Here is a 24912-nt window from a genome sequence, read left to right on the forward strand (position 1 = left end):
TACAGTTACAGTTCCCTTTCGAGGGAACTCGCGCTGCATCACTGCGGTGACACTTTGAGGAAGCCTCCAGGGGGAAGTGCGCCTGAATGTGTATATCAAATTGAACCAATGGTGAGGCTAAACGACAAAGACATTGGGCCCTATTTTAACGATTTAAGCGCATTGTCTAAAGCGTACAGCGCAACGTCTAAATGGGCGTGTCCGAATCCACTTTTGCTAATTTAACGACGGAAAAAATGGTTTGTGCGCCGAGCGCATGGTCGAAAAGGGTTGGTCCTATTGTAATGGGAGTATTTTGGGCGTAACGTGCAATAAACCAATGAGAGTCTCAGCTCTCATCCCTTTAAAAGCCAGTTGCGCTGGCGCTATGTCTAATCCCTATTTAGATGACGGACTTTGTAAACTGAAAAACTAAGCGGAGGAAGAAGATCCCCGGTTTAAGAATAATGTTAAATAATTGTGTTGTTTTTCACTTGTATTGAAATAGTTATTTTTTTATTAAAACCTTTAAAACCCGTTTTCTTTTAGTCATGGAAGTAAAAAAGCAGGCTTTTAATTGCTTTAAATGTATGGCTATCCAAAATCATCAAAAAATAATTTACAAGTATGTAAGAAAAGGTTTGTACTCTAAACATACTTTATTTGTAACAAACAGGAGATAAAGAATTTACAAACGGCCCTCCGCAAGGTTCAGCACTTGGACAGCGTCAGTTTTTTTTAAGCATTACTTAAAAATGTTTCTCATCTCACCATATCCACAGGTACAGAGTCATCATATACAATAAATCCGTAAGGTAGCATTTAAAAAAAAATATTTAAAAACAGATGCATTTGTTTAAAGCAAAGCATATTTACTTACCAGGCTGCAGGTAAAGCAGCTCTTCGCGCCTTCTAACGTCTCATAATTGGTCCTCATTTATGTCCAAGAGACTCAATAATAATTTTTTACATTCAATCCTTTAATCTTTTATATTTAAAAGAGTTTTTGTGCTGTTGCGCATTCATGTACTATGTGATAAGCAAACCCGCGTTGTCCTCCCGTTTATAGGCACATATTACTAATGCGCTCTTTAAATAACAAAACACACTTTGCGCCATTGACTTTAAACTTTAGAGCAGGTTTTTGTTAGTCAATGGCGTAGTCTATTTTAGTTGCCTCAAAATAGCAACGTGCCAACAATGCCCCTGAACACACCTCGTTTTCAGACCAGAACGCCCATGGCCGCAAAAGGGGGCGCAAATGCATTTGCTATTTAACTCTTTCACCGCCAACATTTTTCATTATTTTCACAAAAGTGTAATGCCTTCCAGAAAATGCTAATTTTTAAATATATAAACATACAATATATTAAATAAAAGAACAGACCCTCTGCTTTCAAACAAAAAATCCGTTTCATCCTACCTTCATGTGTTCTGTTTTTATCACCTCTCAAATATGTGTAGGTTTCATAAAAAACACCAAATTTTGAGCAAAAAGCTGAGATAATTCAATTTTTGTGAAGGACTTTTGATAGAGATCAGATGCAGAGCGATCTTTAAAACATACACGGACATACAGCTGTTTGCCCTAGGCCAATACTTCCGGTTTTTATAAGTTGTGGAATAGCACCTGGTGGATAATAGCGGTATTGCAGATTGACGAGATAACTCGTCAATGGCGGGGAAAGAGTTAAACAACGTGGCGCTAAACGTGAAAATTATAATTGCGCAGGGTGGAAACTAGCGAAAGACACTTGCGTCGCGCATTGCGCCGGGTGTAAGATAGAGCCCATGGTGACACAGGAGCCAGGAAGTATATTGCTATATAAAATATTGCCAAAGACGGCATTACAGGGACGCAGGAAGTATGGCAAGGGAGACGCAGTGTCTCGTTCCCTTCTCAGGGAACAACAGTTACATACGTAACCCGAGACGTTTTCATGTGTCAAACACAACTATTCAAAAAAGCATTTTGGTATGAATCAACATTCGCATACAGAAGATATAAGCATTTAAAGTGAACAGTTTAGCACGTGTGCTTAAAAAAGTCTAGAATTTGTATGATACTTTCCTATACTACACAGGGAATGTATTTATTTTTCAAAAACTTCTTGCATTTAATAAATTTCAAGCAATTTCAATGACCATGTATGTATATTTTCAAAAACTTCCCAGGGCCTTGAATCCCCCCCCCCCCCCCCCCCCCGGATTCACAAACTTTCAAGAATTTCAAGGACCCATGGGAACCCTATTTATTGAAAAAAATATTTTGGCAAAAAGGCAAACTACAAATCTGTTTTTTTTTAAGCATAGGAAAAGCTCACGTGTAATATTCTGTAGCCGGTTATGTCTTGTACAACCTTTGCACAACTTTTTGCCAAGCCTCCTTAAATTCTCCTCAAAGCTGAACTTTATTTTATCCTCCAAACACACCGATGCAAAAAATTACATTGCATAATATTGATCTTCTTTTTACTGACAAGCATACTATTGCTTGATGTGACAGCTCTGTCTTGAAAGGTTTATACGTTATTGCAAAAAGTCATTTTCTCTTTAATGAGAAAATGATAAGTGGAGAAATGATTTCTTCCTGAACCCTTCTGTTGCTTACTACTGCAGAGTGAAAGCCTTTGGTTGTGTTCAATTAGTTTATGCAATAAATGACCAGCCTAATCTGATATACCGACATACATCTGTAGGACACAGATGGTAAAGGCATAGATGTCAGCATCCATCATCGTTCCACAACCATAACACTTCAAACGGGACTGGAAAAAACAAAAAAAGTCGAAAGACAGACTAAATTGATCAAGTGCAATGAAGGTCTATCGGGCAAGGTCAAAAATGCATTTCATACAGTTAAACTTGAAAGTGAATTAAAACAATCTTACGGTTGAATAAGCAAAAGATGAGTAATCAGTAAATAAACAGGCTTTGGTGCAGACATAGGGCAGCCTTAATAATTCATGACAAGTTGATTGCTGAATTAGAACGTAGAATAAATTCTGTAAATACGATTAGATAGATAACTCGCCAATAGGCATGAATGCAATCCACTTGAGAAGAGTTGCATGGAACTCATTTCTCTGTTTCCTGTAGCCAGTAATCCATCTGAGACGGTTTCAGGCACTACCGCTGAGCCCATACAGCTACTCTCACTTAAAATACGTCCCAATCTGATTGAGCAGGTAAGCGTGTCCCACAGAACAGTGCATTAGGTTCTTACCCCAAAGGCTTTTCCAGACGACTGCCTGGCGAACCCACTATTTCACCCAGAGTGCAGAAAGTCTGACCCAGGAAGTCCTACACAACAGTGGCCCAAACGAAAGATGCCCCGCGGGGAAGTAAAATGAGAGAAAGCAGAATAAATCAGAGGGATACTGGGTAGAAATAGGTTGTACGGGTAAAAAGAAAAGTCTAGGAGTGCAAGGCAGAGACGTACGTTGGATTCGGAGGGCTTCCAGGAGGGAGGTGAGGCCGCAAATATAACAATCACAACAGAGCACATCATGTAACAGAAAAGATGAAAAAAGCATGACCAAATCGAAGACGTCAGTGAAGTCAGGCCGTATAGGACCAAGAGAGAAAAAAAGAGAGTTAGAGGAGGAGGAAAAGATTTCGGAGAAGAGAGAAATGGGATAAATATGCAAAATGATCGCTGAGATGAAAAGAAATAAATAAACATTTGTGGGAAAATCTAATTATAAATCAAAAATTCACCACAAAAACACAATGGGATGGTTTTATGCAAATCATTGTTTCACAAAACATCCTTATGCGATTATTAGGTATTATATTATATCTCCTGTCATTAAATAATTTCAGCTTGCCTCTATAGGAAACATTTTATTGCAGTACCACCCAAGTTATGTTTTTCTTAAACTGTTAAAATATTTTGCTGCACTAAAATGTTTAAGTTTAACAAACTAAAATGTACAATTAAATTCAACTTTCTTTTCTAGAGAGGAGTTTATAAATTATAAAAAATATAATTAAAATAACTTTTTCTAATTCAACTTGTGATACCTAACATCACTGAGCGATCAACCCAGTATCATGAAATTACGTACCTATAGACCGTTTTATCGGGCGCACTTGCGGTGACGCGATAAGCGACTGGTCCGAACTTTACTTCCAGTTTCTGACTAGTTGCTAAAACTGAACTCTTAAACAAATACCTCGTTGAAAATAACAAATGTTTTGGGTTCCTACAGTAGGTAATCTACGTGTTGTTTATATTGCTTGTTATATAAATAAACTATTTTAAAAAGACTTTGATGTTATTTATTCTTCACAGAGTTTACCGGAAGTTACGTGATGACCACGAAAGCCGCGTGTTTATGTTGTTACTGCTGAAACCTTCTATAGACCCCTTCAAGGTTTGTAAACATTGAATGACTATCGGGTGCGCGCGCAGCATGGGGTCAAACTGTTCATACCATTTAGGCTTTATAATTTATTATAAATAATTTAAAGTAAGTAGGCATTTTTGACGATACCGAATAATACGCAACTCAATCTGCTGTAATGACTTTTCTGACCCTGACATGCGCAGTGGAAACTGCCTGTGTCGTGAACCGTGAAGGGGTCTATAGTCATGTAAATTTGCGAGTTTTTTTCATGACACTGACCCGTTTTTCCGCCATTTTTGAGTGAACATGTCATTTATTTCTATATAGATATTTACGTGTCACTGTCATGTATTTGTTACTCAACTGTTTTGTCCTATTTTCATACCATTGTCGTTTCGGTTTAGGGTGAGATTTACATAAAATGACATCCTTACCCAAACCCAACTCTAACCCTAATGCCAGGCCACAATGGTTTAAAAATCATAAAATATAAAAGAAATCGTGAAAAAGGTATAAACCAATACTTAAAGGGAAACCAGGCAAGTCTGCGTAATATTTCTCTACGAGCTCCCCCTAGTGTCTGAAAGTAAATGCTTTCAAACACACTGTCGTAAAAACGAACTGTTGTCCCTCCCCCCTCGGAACCAAGTTTATCAGCTTATTTCCAATCCAGTTAAGTTTCCCTTCCGTCAAGGGTTTTTAATGCTTCTTCCCCGGCTCTGCCATTTGCAACAATCGCTAGCCGTGTTTAGCTCGCCTGCCTCTGTGTTGTTTGCTGTAAAGTGATACTGCTTCTCGCGATATCTGAGACTTGGCGAGACTGAAGGACACCGGGTCGGATACAGCGAAGTTGCAAGTTGGGTATTCTTCCTACAGACGGTAGGGGCGGGCGAGAGAGACTTGATTCGTCCGGTAATGAGTCACTTAACCAAATACCTACTTACGAAGATGATTTATTAACATAAAAATGCTGCCTTGTGTCCCTTTAAAGTGACATCCTAACGCACACACCAAATCTAACCCTAAACCGAAGCGTCAATGGTTTGAAAATATGACAAAACAGTTGAGTAATAAATACGTGACAGTGACACATAAACAGAAATACGTGACATGTTCACACAAATAGGCGGAAATATGTGTCAGTGTCACGGAAAACACTCACAAATTTACGTGACTATAGGTACATCATTTTGTGCAGGCTTGTGCACAATTCAGAATTGAATTGAGAATGACTCCTAAATTCCAATTCAATTATTGAATTTGAATTGAATTTGAATTGATGTCAAAAACAGGATCTAGAATTACAATTCGCATTTGAATTAAAGGAAGCAGAACTGCAATTCAATAGAAATTCAAAGAAATTCATATACATATTATAAAGTAAGTAAAGTGTTAAAAATGAAGCTTTCAGTATATGTCAGAATTGTATTACATATTCTATTATATTAGTTTGAACTACTTGTACAGATTACATTAACAAGAAATGTTTTCCCTCGGCAATTAATGTTAAAAACTCTAGTCACATAACAAATAATTAAGTTTAATTTTTTTGTAATTGTAATTTTGTGGAACACGATGGAACATGACTTAATTTCCCAGAATGCTTTACTTTAACTAAGTATTTAAAATGGTTGCCAAACAATTTTCCAAAGTAACTTTCCTAACACTGAATGTATGTGAGATTCTTTCTGTTGTGTGACTGTGGAATTTCTTTGAATTGCCATGAACTTAATTCCACTTCCTGTCATTCCAATTCTAATTCAAATTCAACTTCCTGTAGGGCGGAGTCAATTCAATTCAATTCAAATTCCAATTCATGAATTGAATGGAGGCCAATTCTGAAATTCTGAATTGTGCACAAGCCTGATTTTGTGATACCGAGTTGGAGTGATACCTGGTGACTTTAAAATGAGTTTTCATGTGTTTTCTGTGTTATTGTGGGTTTGACATCACTAAGTTCAACCCTTTGATAACAATATTAAATTTGGCATAGTCTTCAATAATTTAACTTGCAGAAAACCAACCCGAAAAACACAACAAAGCATGCATATAAATATCATAATGCAATCTCACTTCATATTCAATCAGGCAAACAAACACATGCACACACAAAACTAGACCAAGCGGCATTATATACTCACATGTTTGGCCAGATCTGGACTTTTAGAGTCGATATCAAATCTGAAATCCAAGAAAAAATCCTTCAGTTAGCATTAAAGCTCTCTCATGTATCATGTAGAGCAATGCCCAACCATGACATCTGGGTTTTATCAACTCCTAATGAAAGCATCCATAATGCTAAACAGCTGACAAACACAAACCCAACTCCTGGTGGTACTGTGTTATTACGTCAATATTAAATCTCTAACATTACTAAAAGTCTTTAGGTAAGCTGATCTGTCCTGGGACAAAGCAATTCAGGTGCACATCTTTCTGCCTGAGTCAGGTGTAATTCAAGCTTTAGCAAAGCTGAAGGCTGTACTACAGTAGGAGTACTTTACATTTATTCATTCACATAGCAGATTTTTTTACCAAAGCTTCCAGCAAATGAGGATAATTTGCAACATTTTATCTGCGTGCATTGCAAAAAATACTCAACTATACACGCTAATCTAAACACAAAAATTGAACATTAAAAGTCACATTTAAAAAAGACAAAGAACAATACTAAATGTAGAATTTTTAATTTTTGGTTTTTAGTTCCAATGTTGTAGATATTTTGGTCTCCACCAGTGCTGTGAGAGCAGAAGGGAAACGATCAATAATTTTGCAATTCCATCTGGTTTCATTAGTAGCAAAAAATGACACATTTCACCTTTACATTAGTATTTAAATAGAAACCCTTTAGTGTGCATATAAATTTGTGGCAATATAAAAGTTCTGGAGCACAGCTGGTTGGCTCTGCGAGTAATTGTATTGATAGAAGTGGAAGTGGTATGGGAGTCGGCATGAAGGTGGAAGGTTTAACACTACCAGCAGCACTCAGAATTTCCCAATTAAGTCAACCCAGCGCTCAGGGGAGCCCATTTAGGGACCGAATGAATGTGCGACGGGTGAAGGTAAGTGCGCCGTGTAAATCATCTGGGATCCAGCGTCACGCATTTTTGCTTCCGAGCGGCTGCGTGAAGATTGAGGATAAAACTCATCTGAAATATTTATCATTCTTTCACTGATCCAGCCCCTTAAACATGACAGTCAAGAGAGATTCGGCATCAATAATTACAGAGGAGGACGCGTTGGGGGTGAGGGTTTAGAGAGAGAGAGAGAAACAGGGGATGGAGTGAATAAGTGGATGGAAAGACTGGAGTGGGACAGGTCTTCGGAGAGTAAAGCAGATTCCTCTGTGTCAGCATCAAAGCAAATAACTCACATGTCAAAGCGAAGAGTCTGCTTCTCCTCAAAGAAATAGTCCAGGATGTACTTTCTCACAAAATCTGGGTTCAAAGTGTTGTCGATGACTTCAGTTCTCCCAAACTAAACAAAGAAAGAGAACAAAAAATGACAATAAAGTTTTCATAGTCCGGCCCCAGACCTCTTACTCGTATGTCAATGACCAACAGGGCACCCTTGCAGCACCTCACATATAAAGTCACTTATATACTATTTACAGCAGAAAATAAAACTGAATTATATAGGAATGGAGCTTCAACTTACAATAATGTTCTTTTTTTTAAATTAAAGTTGAACCCTATCTTCTACACAATAATCTGTGTAGCATTATGTCACCCAAGTGATTCTCACGAAACCATTGAAACACCACGGCACTAATGATTTTAGCTTTAAAATGTGTAATATAGTAACATTAAAAAGCATCAGAATTAACACAATACTGTGTTCTACCTTGCACAATGTGTGATTTCAACATAAGAATTTATAATTGTAAATTTTATCTCATTTTCTGCTGAAATTCTCATTACCGCAATGTGTCCGACTGTGTTTGAACATGTGTTATGTTGTAATTTAATCAAATTAACACAAAAATAATAAGAAAAAAAATAAATGGATGTTTTGCTAGACTACTTTAGATGACAGAAAATTTTTTACTGAATATTCATGTAAAATAATGATGAAGAAAAATTAGGAAAATTATGTGTCCATGCCTGATGTTCTCATCCTCCGCAACACTTTTTGAGAACAGTTCAAGCACACATACAGAATTTTAATAAAGTTTGATTTTGAGTGACCAAGCACATGGACCAGTTACTTCAAGATGGCTACCAGATAAGATCATTTTTTTTACAATTAATTTGAAATATTGTCTTGTCAGAATGCTTACACGACATTTTGATTATCATTACCGCAACAGATGCTTATTAAATGTTAATTTAATTAATAGAAGCATAATACTTTGATTTTAAATGCAGATTCTCCAAATTATGTTCTTTCAGGTTTGTCATGCCATTTTGAAAATATGTCAGTGTTGATGTTTTCTGACTGTTGCGGTAATGAGATTTTTTAGGACTAATTTTTTAAATTATGTTACAAAAAGTGTTAAATGATAAATAAAAGTTTTTAAATTAATGTTCCCATTTACTCCAGACTTTGTTTTTCAATGTCTGGTGGGAAAAAAGTAAATTTAAGCAATTTTTACATTTTCATCCTTGACATTTTTAAAACCAAGTTTTCGTGAGAATCACCCATTTGGTAGAGGGCAATGTGTTTACATTGACTTTGTTATCACAACAGCATTCACAGCAAACACTAGAAGAGGTGCATTTTTATCCAGATATGTGAAGGTTTTTTTTATGATGAGTTGTTGTGTGCTCCGAATGGTTAAAATTCAAAATAAGTGTTCGGAGTGTCATGTGTGTGGCTTGGGTTTTCAAAATATGTGTTTGTTGCGTCATGTGAACCATGTGCATCACATGTTTCATCAAAATAAGTTCCTGCTGCACACGCGTCAAAACCGTTTAGGATAAAAGAGACGCTCACGTTCACAAAATACACGCTAGACACTTCCTTAACAGTAATCTCTGATTACGCATGAGATTATGCGAGTATCTGGCAAAAAGCGAGCGTCTCTTTCATCATAAACCCTTTAGACGCATCTGCAACAGGCACTTATTTTGGCAAGACACGTGATGCACACACAATCTCTCAACGTGCAGAACACATATTTTGAAATAAGGAACCACACACATGACGGGCTACATACATGTTGTGACGAACTTCGCATCAAGCGCCCTCGAAAAAAGAAGTCACCGGCCGCCACTGGTTGTGTGCCATGTATATGAGTGTTTACATGCAAATGAAGTGCGCACAGACAATAAAAAAACATGAATATTCATGGAGCAGCTCTGAGTTCATGTCTGTGTTGTCACATTAATGGCACATGATCACTATTCATCCACCTGCACATAGGCAGTGCTGAAATGGCTGGAATTTCTATGTTAATACACAAATAAGATAGCAACAGGCTCAGTTTTATGTATTATTGTGGAAGGGTCTTAATTCTAAAAGCTTCTCCTGTCTAATGCTGTCGCTTTAAGGGTCTATTGTAACAAACCTACTGGTTCTGAATCAGAAAGGGTAGGCAGCACCAGAGAGGAGAGAATTTTTTTTTTAGAAGTTTGTGGTCTTTGTGTTGAATTTTAGAAAGATGCTCTGCAGTTGGCTTACTCGGTTAATTGTGTTTTCCATGAATAATTAAATATGAAGAGGCAGATGAGAAATGCATGAATAAATAAATCACCAGAAGGGTGTAAACTGCAATGGTCACACAAATATTAGGGATCAAATGATAATTAGATGATTTAAATAGAAAACCATGCCATAGTTCTATAAATATGGGCAAAGATGGACATTGCATAATAATAGACAAATTATCTCAAAAGCATGCAGTGTATTGTATTGTTCACTTGAGGCATTTTTATCTGAGGTTCTGCTATAGTTTAGAGTCATGAAATCTCTACTGTTAGCAAAGCATTTCTAAATCTACATATAAAGAGCTCAGATGCAAAAGCTGCTAAAGCCACTCGCCGTGAAAAATGAGATAATGATATTGACAGAATACTCTCGGCATGTATTATATGTTTATCAAATACATTCGCTTCAAATCCGCTTAATCCCGGCCTTTGAACATTTAGAAATACTGGTTTGTTACCAGAATTCGCTAAACAGCATGCACAAAAGATGAATTAGATAACTGACAGCACATAAAACAACAGTGGATCACATTTAAACTTGGGTCCCTTGCGAGTACTTGGACCTGAATATAACCCAAATGTGGCAGTGAAATGCATCACAGCGCCCCATAATGTGTGGTTCAGTTTCTTCATTTTTACATTATGACTTTCATTATTTGCAGTCTTTCTAGTTGCATCTTTAGTTATGTTTTTGTCTAAAGAAGTCAAGGTTTTTGTCAAAAAAAGCTTGCATGCACTTAGAGGGTTTTGCAACAAAAGACGAAAAAGAAAATTGTGACATATGTGAAATTAAAGCATTTCAATTACTGACTTATACGCTTTTTATATTGCAATTAAATAAAATTACTGAAACATAAGGGCCTCATTTATAAGAAAACATGTCAGACACATGTCAGAGGGTTTTGCATCTGAACTCCTCATATATAACCTGACCTAATAGACTCCTACTTTGAATTATTTTCAAATAATTCAACAGCCCATCGTCAATTATTCTTTACGTATGTGTTTAAATAAAATAAATAAAAAATTATTCTATCAACTACCAAAAAAACATTTCTGCCAAATTTCTAATACATATTTTTTTATTTGCATTTATTTACTGAAAATTGCTTACTACAAAGATAACAAGTTAAAATTCATTTTTAACAACACAATGCTAATTTTTATTTTAGGAACAATTCGAAAGTGAATATTTAATATGGAATAACCCTGATTTTTAATCACATCTTTCACATGTCCTTTCATGTTCTTGAACATTGCTGTTGTGTTGGGGTGACCTTATGTCACTCCTGATGTTGCCGTGGACCACCGGTTGAAAATCACTGTCTTAACATATATCAGTTCCATTGTTTTGTCTCAAGATGAACACCAGTATTGTTTTTTGTAAGGTTTGTTTGTAATATAACTAAGGCCTAGTACTGGATTAATCTAAACCCTGTGTGGCGAAATCGCCCCTTAACCTGTTAACAGCCCTCCATAATGTCTGTCCAAATTACAAAATGGGCCTAAAAACAGCTAACTTAAATGTATATTTCAAGCCCATAAATGTTGAGGAAGACACCGGGGCTGAAATGGCAAATGGCTCTTTGAGAGGGAAACACAAACAAAGTCCTTACCATTTACAATATAATGCGTCATAAACACTGAAGAGCACAACCCCAAAGTCCCACTTTACATCACTATAATGGCTGCTATTAATCATTTGATTTGTTTGCTGCTGTGTGCTGTAGATTTTATACTGTACACTTTATGCTGTGCAGTGTTCTGTATATGGAACACTGATATTAAAGCTCCCCTAGAGTAAAACTTTTGATTTTTACCATTTTGGAATCCATTCAGCTGATCTCCAGGTCTGGTGGTAATATTTTTAGCATAGCTTAGCATAATCCATAGAATCTGATTAGACCATTAGCATCGCGCAAAAAATACGAGTTTCAATATATTTGCTATTTAAAACTTGACTCTTCTGTAGTTACATCGTGTACTAAGACCGGCGAAAAATTAAAAGTTGCAATTTTCTAGGCAGATATGCTAGTAACTATACTTTCATTCTGGCGTAATAATCAGTGACTTTGCTGATGTAACATGGAGGCAGCAGACAGTGATATTATGCACTGCCCGAAAATAGTCCCCTTGGTTACTTTCAATAGCAGGGGACTATTTTCGGGCAGTGCGTAATAGCATTACGCCTGCTGCAACCATGTTACATCAGCAAAGTCACTGATTATTACGCCAGAATGAGAGTATAGTTCCTAACCATATCTGCCTAGAAAATGGCAACTTTATTAATTTTTCGTTGGTCTTAGTACACAATGTAACAACAGAAGAGTCAAGTTTTAAATAGGAAAAATACTCTTTGGTTATTTTTTAGTGTGATGCTAATGGTCTAATCAGATTCAATGGATAATGCTAAGCTATGCTAAAAGTGGTACCGCCAGATCCGGAGATCAGCTGCAGTGGATTCCGAAATGGTTAAAAAAAATCAAATGTTTAATTCTAGGGGAGCTGGAAAATGAGCATATTTTCAAAAAAAGTGTCCCTTTAAAATTGGTTTTAGAAAGTATTCCCATCAAAGAAAACAGATCAGAAAACCTGAAAAATATCAAACTTAACAAAATGTGTTTATCTCCTCATCATAGTGGAAAAAAGAGAATAAATTTGTTATTGAGCCCACTGTTCTGTGCAAAAGACAAACAGAGAATCACATTACTGAAGGAGGAGAAACAAAATAACGTGATTTGGAACAGCTGACATTTGCAGAGTTTGAAACTCACAATAATTTGCACAGGAAAAATAACAAGATTGGAATAAACAAAGCGGCATTAGCTGCAAAGAAATCTTGTGTAAAGTAAGAGAATCAAATCAATGACGTTCCAATTATAGCAAAGAAAACTAAAAGTGCTTAACTGTCACAGTCAATCATTCGGAAGCTATTAAAAGTGAAGACTTCTCTACTGCTTAAAAATAAAGATGCTTAACGATGCAATACAAGAACCATTTTTGGCTGTATTGTTCCGTAAAGAGCTGTTAACATTCACAAAACCTTTCTGTTTCTTCAGGCTATAAAAAAATAAGTGTTTTTAAAAATCTTTGACTAAATGATTCTTTCGGGAACCAAAAATTATTTTTCTGTAACATCACTAAGAACCCTCTGCAACACTTTTGAGAGCATAGCCAGCATTCATCACAAGCAACAAGCCACACAAAGCTGTGCCTAGTGATTTCACCAAAGTTAAAAGGATTTTGTGTTTAAAATCACCCCTTACCCGCTGCAAAAATCAATGTAATGTACAGCCTCTAGTGGGTCATTTTATTCTAGTGGAATCAAGAATTATATAGATAGAAAAAGTATAATACAAAAGAAAGTGTGGACAGGGAGCATGAAGTTACCAGCCTGTGAACACAATGGTTTGTAAGTCTTTTGATTGAAGAGACAAACAGAGACACGCATATGCCAAAATCTGCTGCTTCAAGAATAACATGCAGTACAAAGAAAACTTTATCAATCCTTTACAGCTTGGCTGTCTCTTTTTTTGTATTCGTGAGCATTACACCCAAACAGGCGTTTTACACCACAGAGATACGGTGAAAGTGTTGGAACGGAGTTCGTATTATGTAAGCTGCTGTCTTTCATCGAGAGAAAGGAATCCCAGAAATACCGTCTGTGAAAACGCAGAAGACTGACACTTATCCAGTTAACCAGCAGTAGTGATTATTCGAGGGGTCAACAGTTGTTTCAGCTCATTGTGCACACTTCCTGACATTTAGAAAGCTCTTACGCATTCAAGTCGACTTTGGTAACACCTGTCACTCGTTAACAGAGGATTCAATTAAAAGGAGTGGCGCTACACAAATCCACACCAACAAAGGGTCCTCAATACGTTCGTTCCAATTTCGATCTATTCTCCAGCTCATTGATGGACATGGAGTAAGATTTGCTGCTGATTGCAATGACCTGCCTGCCATATCTGAGGTAGGGTCCTATAGCTCAACACAATTTAAGTGTGAAAAATGGAGACCAGCGATCTGGGAAGCATTACAAATGCATCGGCCGGTGACTTTACGGCCAGATTGACTTTAATGCTAATCGGTAACGGAAAGTGTACAATCATCTTAACAGCCAATCACTCAGGGCCATGGGGACAGATGCATGAATATTCAACAGGAAAATCAATGGGCAGTGATGGGCACCAGAGGGCTGTGAGGAAACTGAAGAGGGTGGATGAGAGAGAGGTAAGAAGGGAGGATATGCAGAAGTGATTAGGGGAAATAAGGGGGTTTGTGTCCGAACTGATTGAAGGTTTGTTCTTGAGTGTGGACACTTACCTCACGCCATTGCTTCGACTCCACTCCCTGAGTGTAAAGGATACACACTGAAAACAAAGGAGAGATGGAAAGAGAAATAATTGGCATCTATACTGTAATAAGATCTTGTTATAGCTTAATCATTTGATAAAAATTTTTTATATTTATGCATTTCCCAGGCACATTCTCTAAAGCGACTTTATAGTGCATTCATTTTTTATCAGTATGTGAAACATTATTCAGCATAGCTAAAAACCTTTGTTCGGGATTAAATATTTATATTCTTTATTTTAGTAAGCAGTTAACTAGACAGTAATGACAATAAATGGAGACCAAATGAAAACTTTTTGCCTAAAGCTCCTGCTTTCAGATATTTCTAAGATATGGCTTAACTAGTTTAAGAAGAGATAATTAACAATAATTAAAAAATTAACATACTAAGCACTGATTTGCCAAGTCTGCAATTACATATAAATGTTATTGAGGCTTTCAATATGAACATTTCTCAACAAATGTATCCAAAAAAATTAGCCATTCATTCAACATACATTTTTTTAGCTCCATAATGAATTTATTTGGCAGTGCAGTGGTTAGATTAATGGCCAGTATTATCCCCTTCTGACATCACAGGGGGAGCCAAATTTCAATGACCTTTTTTCACATGCTTGCAAAGAATGGTTCACCAAAACTAAGTTATTGGATTGATCTTTTTCACATTTTATACACTCACTTAAAGGATTATTAGGAACACCCATTCAATTTCTCATTACTGCATTTCTAGGGTTTACAAAGAATGGTGTGAAAAGGGAAAAACATCCAGTATGCAGCAGTCTTGTGGGCGAAAGTGCCTTGTTGATGCTAGAGGTCAGAGGAGAATGGGACAACTGATTCAAGCTGATAGAAGAGCAACTTTGACTGAAATAACCACTCGTTACAACCAAGGTATGCAGCAAAGCATTTGTGAAGCCACAACACGCATAACCTTGAGGTGGATGGGCTACAACACTAGAAGACCCCACTGGGTACCACTCATCTCCACTACAAATAGGAAACAGAGGCTACAATTTGCACGAGCTCACCAAAATTGGACAGTTGAAGACTGGAAAAATGTTGCCTGGTCTGATGAGTCTCGATTTCTGTTGAGACATTCAGATGGTAGAGTCAGAATTTGGCGTAAACAGAATGAGAACATGGATCCATCATGCCTTGTTAACACTGTGCAGGCTGGTGGTGGTGGTATAATGGTGCGGGGGATGTTTTCTTGGCACACTTTAGGCATCTTAGTGCCAAATGGGCATAATTTAAATGCCAGAGCCTACCTAAGCATTGTTTCTAACCATGTCCATCCCTTTATGACCACCATGTACACATCCTCTGATGGCTACTTCCAGCAGGATAATGCACCATGTCACAAAGCTCGAATCATTTCAAATTGGTTTCTTGAACATGACAATGAGTTCACTGTAATAAAATGGCCCCCACAGTCACCAGATCTCATCCCAATAGAGCATCTTTGGGATGTGGTGGACACAAATCTCCATCAACTGCAAGATGCTATCCTATCAATATGGGTAAAACATTTCTAAAGAATGCTTTCACCACCTTGTTGAATCAATGCCACATACAATTAAGGCAGTTCTGAAGTGAAAGAGGGTCTAACACAGTATTAGTATGGTGTTCCTAATAATCCTTTAGGTGAGTGTAGGTTGATACAAGCACTGGGGACCCAATTATAGCACTTGAACATGAAAAAGTCAGATTTTCATGATATGTTCTCTTTAATACTTAAATGAAACACAACTAACACTCATGAAATCTTCTTAAATGTAAAACAGCAACCACTGAACAATACAGTTTACTCTGTATCTCTCTGTCTCTATTTCATAATTTAATGTTTTCAGTAAGAGATTTACTCAGAAGACCCATACATGGGCCAGATATAAAAAATAATAAAGCATTTGTATTCAGGGACCAAGTTCATGCTATGCATATATTATATGATTGTGAAATCTGTCATATTGGGATGCAAATGATATGTATGCATTTAAGGGAATGTGAAAAAAAATGCAGCGTAGACAAAATTCAGGCAGAGAGCAGAAGAAAGGCAGAAGTGTGATGGAAGAGACAGAACCTGTGAACGATGTGTCAGTTACTGGAGGTACAGTACAAGGCCTTAGGAATTTGGGGAGCCTGGAAAGTTTGTGTCTATGTGTCTGCATGAAAAGTAAATTTAACCAATATCTTTACACTTAGCTATGAGAGTCCAATTATTATGTGCCTCATATTATACAAGACATTGTGTAGTACTGCCAAAAGATGTTCTGTGTTTTACAAACAAGTGCTATTGTCATAATAAAATGAGTACTTACAAGGATCGGATTTGGAGAATGTGTCTCGATCTAACAGGTTTCTGGGGAAACAAAGCAAAAAAAGTGTCAAGTCCTGACCAACTAGGTCACTTCGGTCAAACAGTTCAGGCATGAAATGAATACAGTAGCCTCTCACAAATAAACCAGATGGGGCTCTTATTTGAATGTTATCGATTTAGATACCCATAAAAATATTTTAAGAGGTGCTGTCTGTTCCCTGTGTGTTTTGAAATAATTTAGACTGTCATTTTGGCCACATATGAAAGAAGTGGCTTGTACAGACACTTATACATGTTGTCCCCAGTTATTCCAAATATTCTATTTGAAAACATAAGGGGAGGCATATGGCCACCGTAACATCAGCCAAGAACTAACACAGAGGAATTTCTCATATCAAATACTGACGCTACTCATGTTAAATATTAACATTTTGTGCACAATTAAGGCACAAAATCATGTCGAATCTGTCAGATTAAAGTTTTTAATTTCATTTTAATGAAGAAAAACTTCTGGCAGAGACAACAGTGCTGACTAATTCTGAGATGCTGGTTTAATAAACTGAGAAACTAAATCACGACAGATCATTGTTATGATTATTCACATTTATTGTCTATAAAAACAGTGACATTTCATTTGGTCTGGTTTGACAGCCTTAAAAATATCAGATATCTATTCGAAATGTCAGAAGAACTGGCCTTAATTCAGCTTTATGTGTGGCTCTGGATTTTATAATGGCTGTTTAAAAATTAACAATCTGTCATCTCTGATAAGTGGTCTGTCATACCGTGTTAATGCATGTTGTTATCTCAGAGAGGTGAGAAACACTGTCACCTTACCTATTAAACATAGGAAATTGTTGAATTGAAATAGTTTTAAATTAGTCTTTGAATCCTTTAATCGCTGTAGACTGAGGCACAAATGTTCAAAAAGACTAAACACGCATTTTAAATAGAAAACTAATAATTTAACTGCACCCAAGCAATCATTTGGAAAACTGAATAAACTCAATTCATAATGAAATTAGAGCCTCCACTGATGTGTTTTTATTTATTATTGATTTTTCTTTTCTTTTGTTCACAAAGACTTATTGGTATACCAGGCAGGTCTCAAAAAGACTGCCGAAAATCTGAAGTAATAGCACTATCAACTATTTTATACGATGCATGATTCAGCCACACAGACGTTTTATAAGTTCACACAGATATTCCTGTAGCACTTTGTGAATAAATAAGAGCCTCAACCTTACTGATTCATTGTGAATTTACACTTTTCTGTTGCCTAAAGGTTAAGCGTTAGCTTTGTTGAATGTGGGGATTATCATGAATTCAATTTTGGGTAAAATATTAATAGGAAATAGGGAATGCCTCTAAGGAATGATTTTTAGAGATTTTAAAGAAATTTTGAAGGAAACATTTTCTGACCGATTTATCCACATCATAAATAAATGCATTGAGGAACACTAGATACCTGAAGCTCTGTGCTTTTCTTTGATGCAGGTGTGTGCAATACTGTTTAAATACTGAAGAAATAAACGTTTGCAGGCTTCTTTGGAGACATTGTGCTAGACCCCTGTAAAGGTCTCTCTGAACATGTTGAAGTTTTGACAGACTTCTGACATTGACTGCTTTGGGTTTTGACGCATGACTGGATTCTGAGAAGAATCCTACAACAATGTGAGATGTTTAGGTTTAAACATAGCTATGAAAACCAGACAGTACAATAGTTGTACTGCTTATTTTTATCCTTTAAAATAATTATTATTTAGTTATTGTCCTGAGGTCTACTCTTAATGGTAATAACATTTTGTGACTAAATCAGTCGTAGTTTAGTTTAGTGACCCTTTTCTCCCCTCCCACTGAATTAAATGAGCCCTTTTTTGCTGCTGGGCATTATAAGACATCTATGCAAAATCCTTTTCTCGCATGTGAAATGAGATACAGTGCTCTGCAGCACACGCTTGCTATCTGCAGGTTTGCTGTCAGCTGCAATATGGCTTTTAATTGCCCCATCCTTCAATAACAGACTCTTGGCAAAGACTGCATTACAGTGTGACAGATTCACAAAACTGTCCATGCTGAAACGTGCAGGCCAAATCTATAGGTTTAGAAGTGATGAAAGGTGATCTTTGTCCACTCTTTCATACCACTGACATTCCTCAGATGGATATAAGAAGTGGCAGGTACAACATACAGCCAGATTTGAACATCTTGCTTGTTTGATACACATTATGGGCTCTATCATACACCCGGCGCAATGCAGCGCAATGTGCGACGCAAGTGTCTTTGCTAGTTTTAACCCGCCGCAATGATAATTTTCATGTTTAGCGCCAAGTTATTTAAATAGCAAATGCATTTGCGCCCAATTTTGCGCCCATGGGTGTTCTGGTCTGAAAACGAGGTGTGTTCAGGTGCATTGTTGGCACGTTGCTATTTTGAGGCAACTAAAATAAATTTTTGTTATTTAATGTGCGCATTAGTAATATGCGCCTATAAACAGGACGACGATGCACGTTAATTTGCACGTTAATCACATGGATGCGCAGCAGCACATAAACATTTTAAAATATGAAAAATCAAAGGATTAAGGATTACGTCTCTTGGACATAAATGATGACCGATTATGAGACATTAGAAGGCTGTAGCCTGGTAAGTAAATAAATGCTTTGCCTTAAACAAATGCATCTATTTTTAAATGTTTTTAAATGCTACCTCACGGATTTATTGTATATAATGACTCTGAAACATAAGTAATGCTTTGTTAAAAAAACATGGTGCTGTCCGAGTGCTGAAACGGCTCTTTGCACGGTTGTAAAATCTTTATCTCTTGTTTGTTACAAATAAAGTATTTTTAGAGTACAAACCTTTTCTTGCATACTTGCAAATTAATTTATGAGATTACAATGATTATGTAGGATATCAATACATTTACAGCAATTAAACCCTGCTATTTTTACTTCTATGACTCAAAGAAAACGGCTTTTAAAGGTTTTAATCCAAAAAATAACCAACATGCGCGAAATTCCAACGGAACCCCGGAAGTAAACAAAAAGAAGGATAATACAGCAGACATCGTGGACATACGACTGTGTGTTGTAATTATATCTCCGTGGTTGTTATCCATAGTTTGCATACAGCACTATAGACAAACCGTTAATTTTCAGAATGAATCGCGGATGCGGCTTAAAAACAACGTTTTAATGCACTACAAACGGCTCCGCCCGCACCTCCTCACAACTCCACGTATGTCCACGATCTGTCATTGTGCTAATATTGCTAATAGAAACTGTCAACAAACACTTCCTCATCCGATAATGCACTGCGCAGCTGACTACGGCAGCTGGTTTAGTCCAAAATGCGCGAGTACTTTTGCAGTTAGGTCGGTTAGATCTTGGATCGTGTTCTCACCACAAACAAACTGCTCTAGAGTTTGTTTGCTCTTCAAGGCGGTCTCGGTCCGCTTGTTTGGTCTGCTTCTGGTGCGCACCAGAGTTCGATAGCTGCATTCTCACCCGCCCAAATGAACCGCACCAATTGAGAAATCAAACTCTGGTACGATTCAACCGAACTAAACAAGGCAGGTGTGAAAACACCCTTAGATCGGTAAAATAGGGCCCTATGTCTTCAAATTATTTCTCTCGTAAAATAGTTCAGAATTTTTATTCTAGCATGTTTTGTGACATAAATGTTATGTTTTTATATTCTCTCATCTGAAAACATCAAGGAAAGGGACTCCTCATGATACGAATCCATTAATGTATATTATGTAGTTATCAGTGACAAAATAAAACAATGTAAAAAGTACTTTGAATAAACATCCATTACCTGGATCGTAGAGCTCGATTTTGCTATGACTCTTTTCTTTTTTCACTCACACACACATCTTACTTGAAAAGGTGATACTGGCACCTCATTTAAGCTTTTTTCTTTTTGCTGTGATCTGATGTTATAGGACTTGTGATCCTATGCCTGTCTCACCCACGCTGTACCAGAAGCTGGTGGCACTGTAATTGGCACCCTCATGCGGGAGAAGCTATTTCAGCCAGAGGGATCAAAATAGATTCTAAACTCCTCAGCCAGCCAATGAACTCTCATTGGTTCAAAGAAGCAGAAAAAGTAATTCAAGAGTCCAAGTCGCTATCAGGTTAAGAGGGGCGAAGAGAAATTTCAGCGTGTGTCTGAGCTGAAAGCCACAGAGCTAGAGCTAAAGGAAAAAAGACAGGATGTGCTCATCGGGTATCTGGAATGAAAACTCTCAGTCAGGCCATCCCGGTAGGAATATTAGCACTCTGTGTGATTCTCAGTTCTTTAGGAAATGTTTACTATTATAGCAATTAACTGTTAACTGTGAACAAAGCCTTTGGCTAAGTTTAAATAATGATAACATTTGCATCTTGATCTCATTAGTATTCATAAAGTATTGTTCTAGATATTCAATTATTAATTATACCTTTACCTATGATTTACCATATGTTTATGAATCATTTAAAGAACACAATACGTTCATGGGATTCATTCACTGAAATCAGAAAAAACTGGTCAAAAATGGCCCCAAGGTGTCATTGGGGCCTAGTGACAGCTTGTAGTAATGTCCCATTTAGGTACAGATATGTATACATTTGGCACCATCGTGTACCTTTGAGGTACTAATATGCACTCTTTGGTACAAGTATGTACCTTTGAGGTGCAATAGTGTACTATTTGAATGGGTAATGACAGAACCATTTTTTTCCATAAAAACATCAATATTCCTTTTCGGCATAAATTTGTCTATCCAAACATACAAAACGCTGTGTGTAATGTCTGCTTTACAATTGAATAGCTAAAAAAAGACAAGATCACTTTGGCATTTCCCATAAGCCAAAACAAAGGATGGGCAGGAGGGTATAATTTTACATCCTGGCCTTTAACCACACAACAATACACTGAGCACTGGCATCCAATCTGAGTGTTATTAAAATGTCTCTCACGTCTCTGTGGTCAGTTTTAAGACCTTAGATTTCCAGTTACAGTATTTCATTAAAAGCTATTTGATCTACAATCCTCTGACTTTAAGGGGTAATTACAGAAGCATCAGTGTTTTTCAGCTTGTCGAAAACAAGACAGGAACATGTAATTAAATTCTGAGCAGACTTCATTTAGAAACCGGCAGTAAAACATTTTGAAAACCAACAAGATGAGGTCAAATTCTACCTCATTCTTTAAGACTCTGGCATAATTGCTTGGGCAAATGTTTGGTTAACAGATATGACACTTAATCACTGTTATTGTGATTTAATGGCAACATTAAATGTTATTTAATTTATTAGATTTAATTACAAAGGACAGTACAAATAAAGCAAAGGGTCAGTGACTTAGAAATGAATGCACGGTTCTAATGGATGATAAAAGTAAAGAGTTTACAAAATCCTTTTAGAAGTGGGCTATTAGTATGATGACAAAATTTTCAAAAACCCAAAGCTCAAAATTTATCACATGACTAGATAGAGCAGACAGTCCTATTAACAAAGATAACTGGATTGTAAAAATCCGATGAGGATTGAGAAAGTTATTAAAAAAGTTATATATGGCTGTTAATGGAAGGTGTGTGACCGAAAATGCTGCTTTTTGCTTGTAACTTTCTCATTTCATCAGATATTTGCATGAAATTTTAACAGACGATAGTTTTTTTTTATAAAATCATGATAATTTACTGTTGTAGTTGGAATGGGCCATTTATTTGGAATTAGTTTGTCATATTCAGACTCAGACCCATTGTTTTTAGAAAGATGCCTGCAGTTCTGATGTTCAGGACATTTGCTAATCTACCACCACAAATGTGACTACCAAATTTCCGCAATTTATTTAAATACCTTCTCCACCATGGATTTTGATGAAATTTCGTTAGTACCAAGATAAAAGATATATTCCTTTCATTAGTGCCCAGAGTTTAGCGGGAGCTTGAATGTGACACAAATTTTCAAACAGTTGCTGTAAAATAAAAACACCTCACGACTGAAAGCTCAAAGTATCAAACACTTCCGGTGGTTCTTCTTCACGTATTTATTGTAGTATTTAGTAAAAACATACAACTACCATGTGGCGAGAAGTGGATATTGCATAACACGCATTTAAAAGTAACACGCAGGCTGAAACTGATTTTTCGACCAAGAATTTTGACACTTGTGCCCGTGATGTAAGCATTGCTACTATAAGTCTAAGATGATCACAGAGGAAAGATATTGTGATGGTATTTAAGAAACTAAACTACTTTTTTATTGGTCATTTATATTTATAGATGTGTTGGGATGTAGAGTAAAAAGCCACTGTTTATGTACTGTAGTAAATCTATTGGAACAAAAGCTTTTTATTAGAACAACAGGAAATTTGAGAATAAATGTGATAAAATATGAAGTTTGTTGACATTTATGAAAGATTTTGAATTCATCAAAACTTTGGCACTGATCATTGTTCTTATTTTGATAAGGGCAGCCCTCAATCAAATAAAGGTTACACTTGTATAACAAGTGTGAACAATCATGTTGTCATTGACCCTATATTAAAGCAATAAGCCCCAAGAAGCAGTGGGTTACCAGTGCATTTTATAACAGCTAAGGGGTGTGTTAGGCATGAAGCGAAATGGAGTGCCTAAAACCCCCTTAGCAGTTATAAAATGCCCTGTAACACCACTGCTTCGCGGGGCTTATTGCTTTTATAAAACGGTCACTTCATATGCATAGCAGGATTTCATAAAATAAAACACAAATAAGTTATAATTATAATAGTACAAATATTACTCTTCCACCTCACAAATTAGTTCCTCAGAATCAAGTGTGGCTCCAATGCAGCAAAGACACAACAAAAGACATTCATCTAATTTATACATTAACATTTATATCGTGCAACAAGTGATGATCAAATATACGTTTTTTTTATCTTAGTTTTAGTTTAATGGCTTCCAGAAAAAGTATCTTCTTTAAATAAACATAAAATATAAAATGAAAGAACAGACGTCTTTGACGTTTCATCTTACCTACATTACATTTTTTCATTTAGCAGACACTTTTAGCCCTACCTTTCATTTGTTCTCTTATCACCTCTCAAATTTTCAGCTAAAAGCTGAGATAATTCCCTTTTTGAGAAGAACTTTTGTAAGAGATCAGATTCAGAGCTATGATCAAAACTTACACACTGTGTTTTTAGTGGTGAGTGAATGCGTCAGTGGTTAAGTTGGGTAAGATCACCATCCAGTGGATAGCGGAAATATGGATTTGAGGTAGAAACTCCTCAGAGAACGTTTTCTCTTTATTGATGAGAGGACTCAACAATGTTTATTGACATTTATCTGGATATCGCCTATAATTGTGCAATTGTAAAATATATATATATGATTAAAGATTGTGGTGTTTATTTTCATAAATCAGTATGTAGCAATAGTGGCGCAGTGATACTTATGTAATGCGGTCTAAACCATGGGGTTACCGGGTTATTTTATCACAGCTTAGAATGCGTTTCAACCAATCAGAATGAAGAACCAGAACGGGCCGTTTTATAAATTATATTTTACAACAGCTAAAATTCTAAAGCACACATCGAACAGGTTAAGAGTTTACTTAAAGTGAAAGAGATATAATGGCCAATGTATGGTAACCCGTACTTTGAATGTAACCTTTGAATTTGTAAATTTAGGGTTACAGGCATGCCTCTCTAACCCCTGGGCGATGACTGCCCAATTAACTTTTTTAATATCTTGGATTCGACACCATTCTCTGCGGAAACACGGGCTTTCCTGCTAACAGATTTTAACACGTACTAAATCTCCCAGCTCATTTAACAACTGGCATATCTCTCACCCAACCCATCCATCCGTTCACCAGATGTTTTGTACCAGCCATCTGCTGCATACTCATTGTATTAAGAGTTTCCCTCAGTGACATGGAGAGGTCAGGCACTCAGTACCTCCTCTTTAAACCCATTATCTACTAGTCTATGATATCCTTCTTCCCACAGATCATTTTTTACACACTTTTTTCACAAGATGTCAATCATTCCGATCAATAAAAATTAATAGTGAGCTAAAAGGAAACAATGGATAGAGCAAAACATCAGTCACTAGAGTAAAAACCCTGTCTCCAAAAACCCAGCTAAAGTCATTTTTTGATCATCCTATACTGTATAATGTAAAGAGCATTCTGTGAAAAAACCTTGATATCTTTAATATAAAGTGAAATAAAATATTAAAATCAAACTTTAGTAATTAGATAAGACGACTTTAGCCTGGAGTTTA

General features: G+C 36.5%; 1 protein-coding gene across 3 annotated transcripts in view; it reads right to left on the reverse strand.

Moving 5' to 3' along the window:
- Nucleotides 1–24912, reverse strand: part of cpne5a (copine Va) — a 79955-nt gene that overhangs the window by 49205 nt on the left and 5838 nt on the right. Inside the window, exons 4-9 of one of the 3 annotated variants that reach the window (XM_073867855.1) lie at nucleotides 16651–16691; nucleotides 14303–14349; nucleotides 7702–7805; nucleotides 6473–6512; nucleotides 3422–3436; nucleotides 3206–3282 (exon numbers count right to left, since the gene is read on the reverse strand). In XM_073867855.1, coding sequence (XP_073723956.1) covers nucleotides 3206–3282; nucleotides 3422–3436; nucleotides 6473–6512; nucleotides 7702–7805; nucleotides 14303–14349; nucleotides 16651–16691 — 324 coding nt within the window. Of the gene's footprint in view, nucleotides 1–3205; nucleotides 3283–3421; nucleotides 3437–6472; nucleotides 6513–7701; nucleotides 7806–14302; nucleotides 14350–16650; nucleotides 16692–24912 lie in introns of those variants that run through there. The other 2 variants (XM_073867856.1, XM_073867857.1) reach the window with 2 other exon arrangements.

Source organism: Misgurnus anguillicaudatus, chromosome 5 (assembly GCF_027580225.2).
Source record: "Misgurnus anguillicaudatus chromosome 5, ASM2758022v2, whole genome shotgun sequence".
Lineage (NCBI taxonomy): Eukaryota > Metazoa > Chordata > Actinopteri > Cypriniformes > Cobitidae > Misgurnus > Misgurnus anguillicaudatus.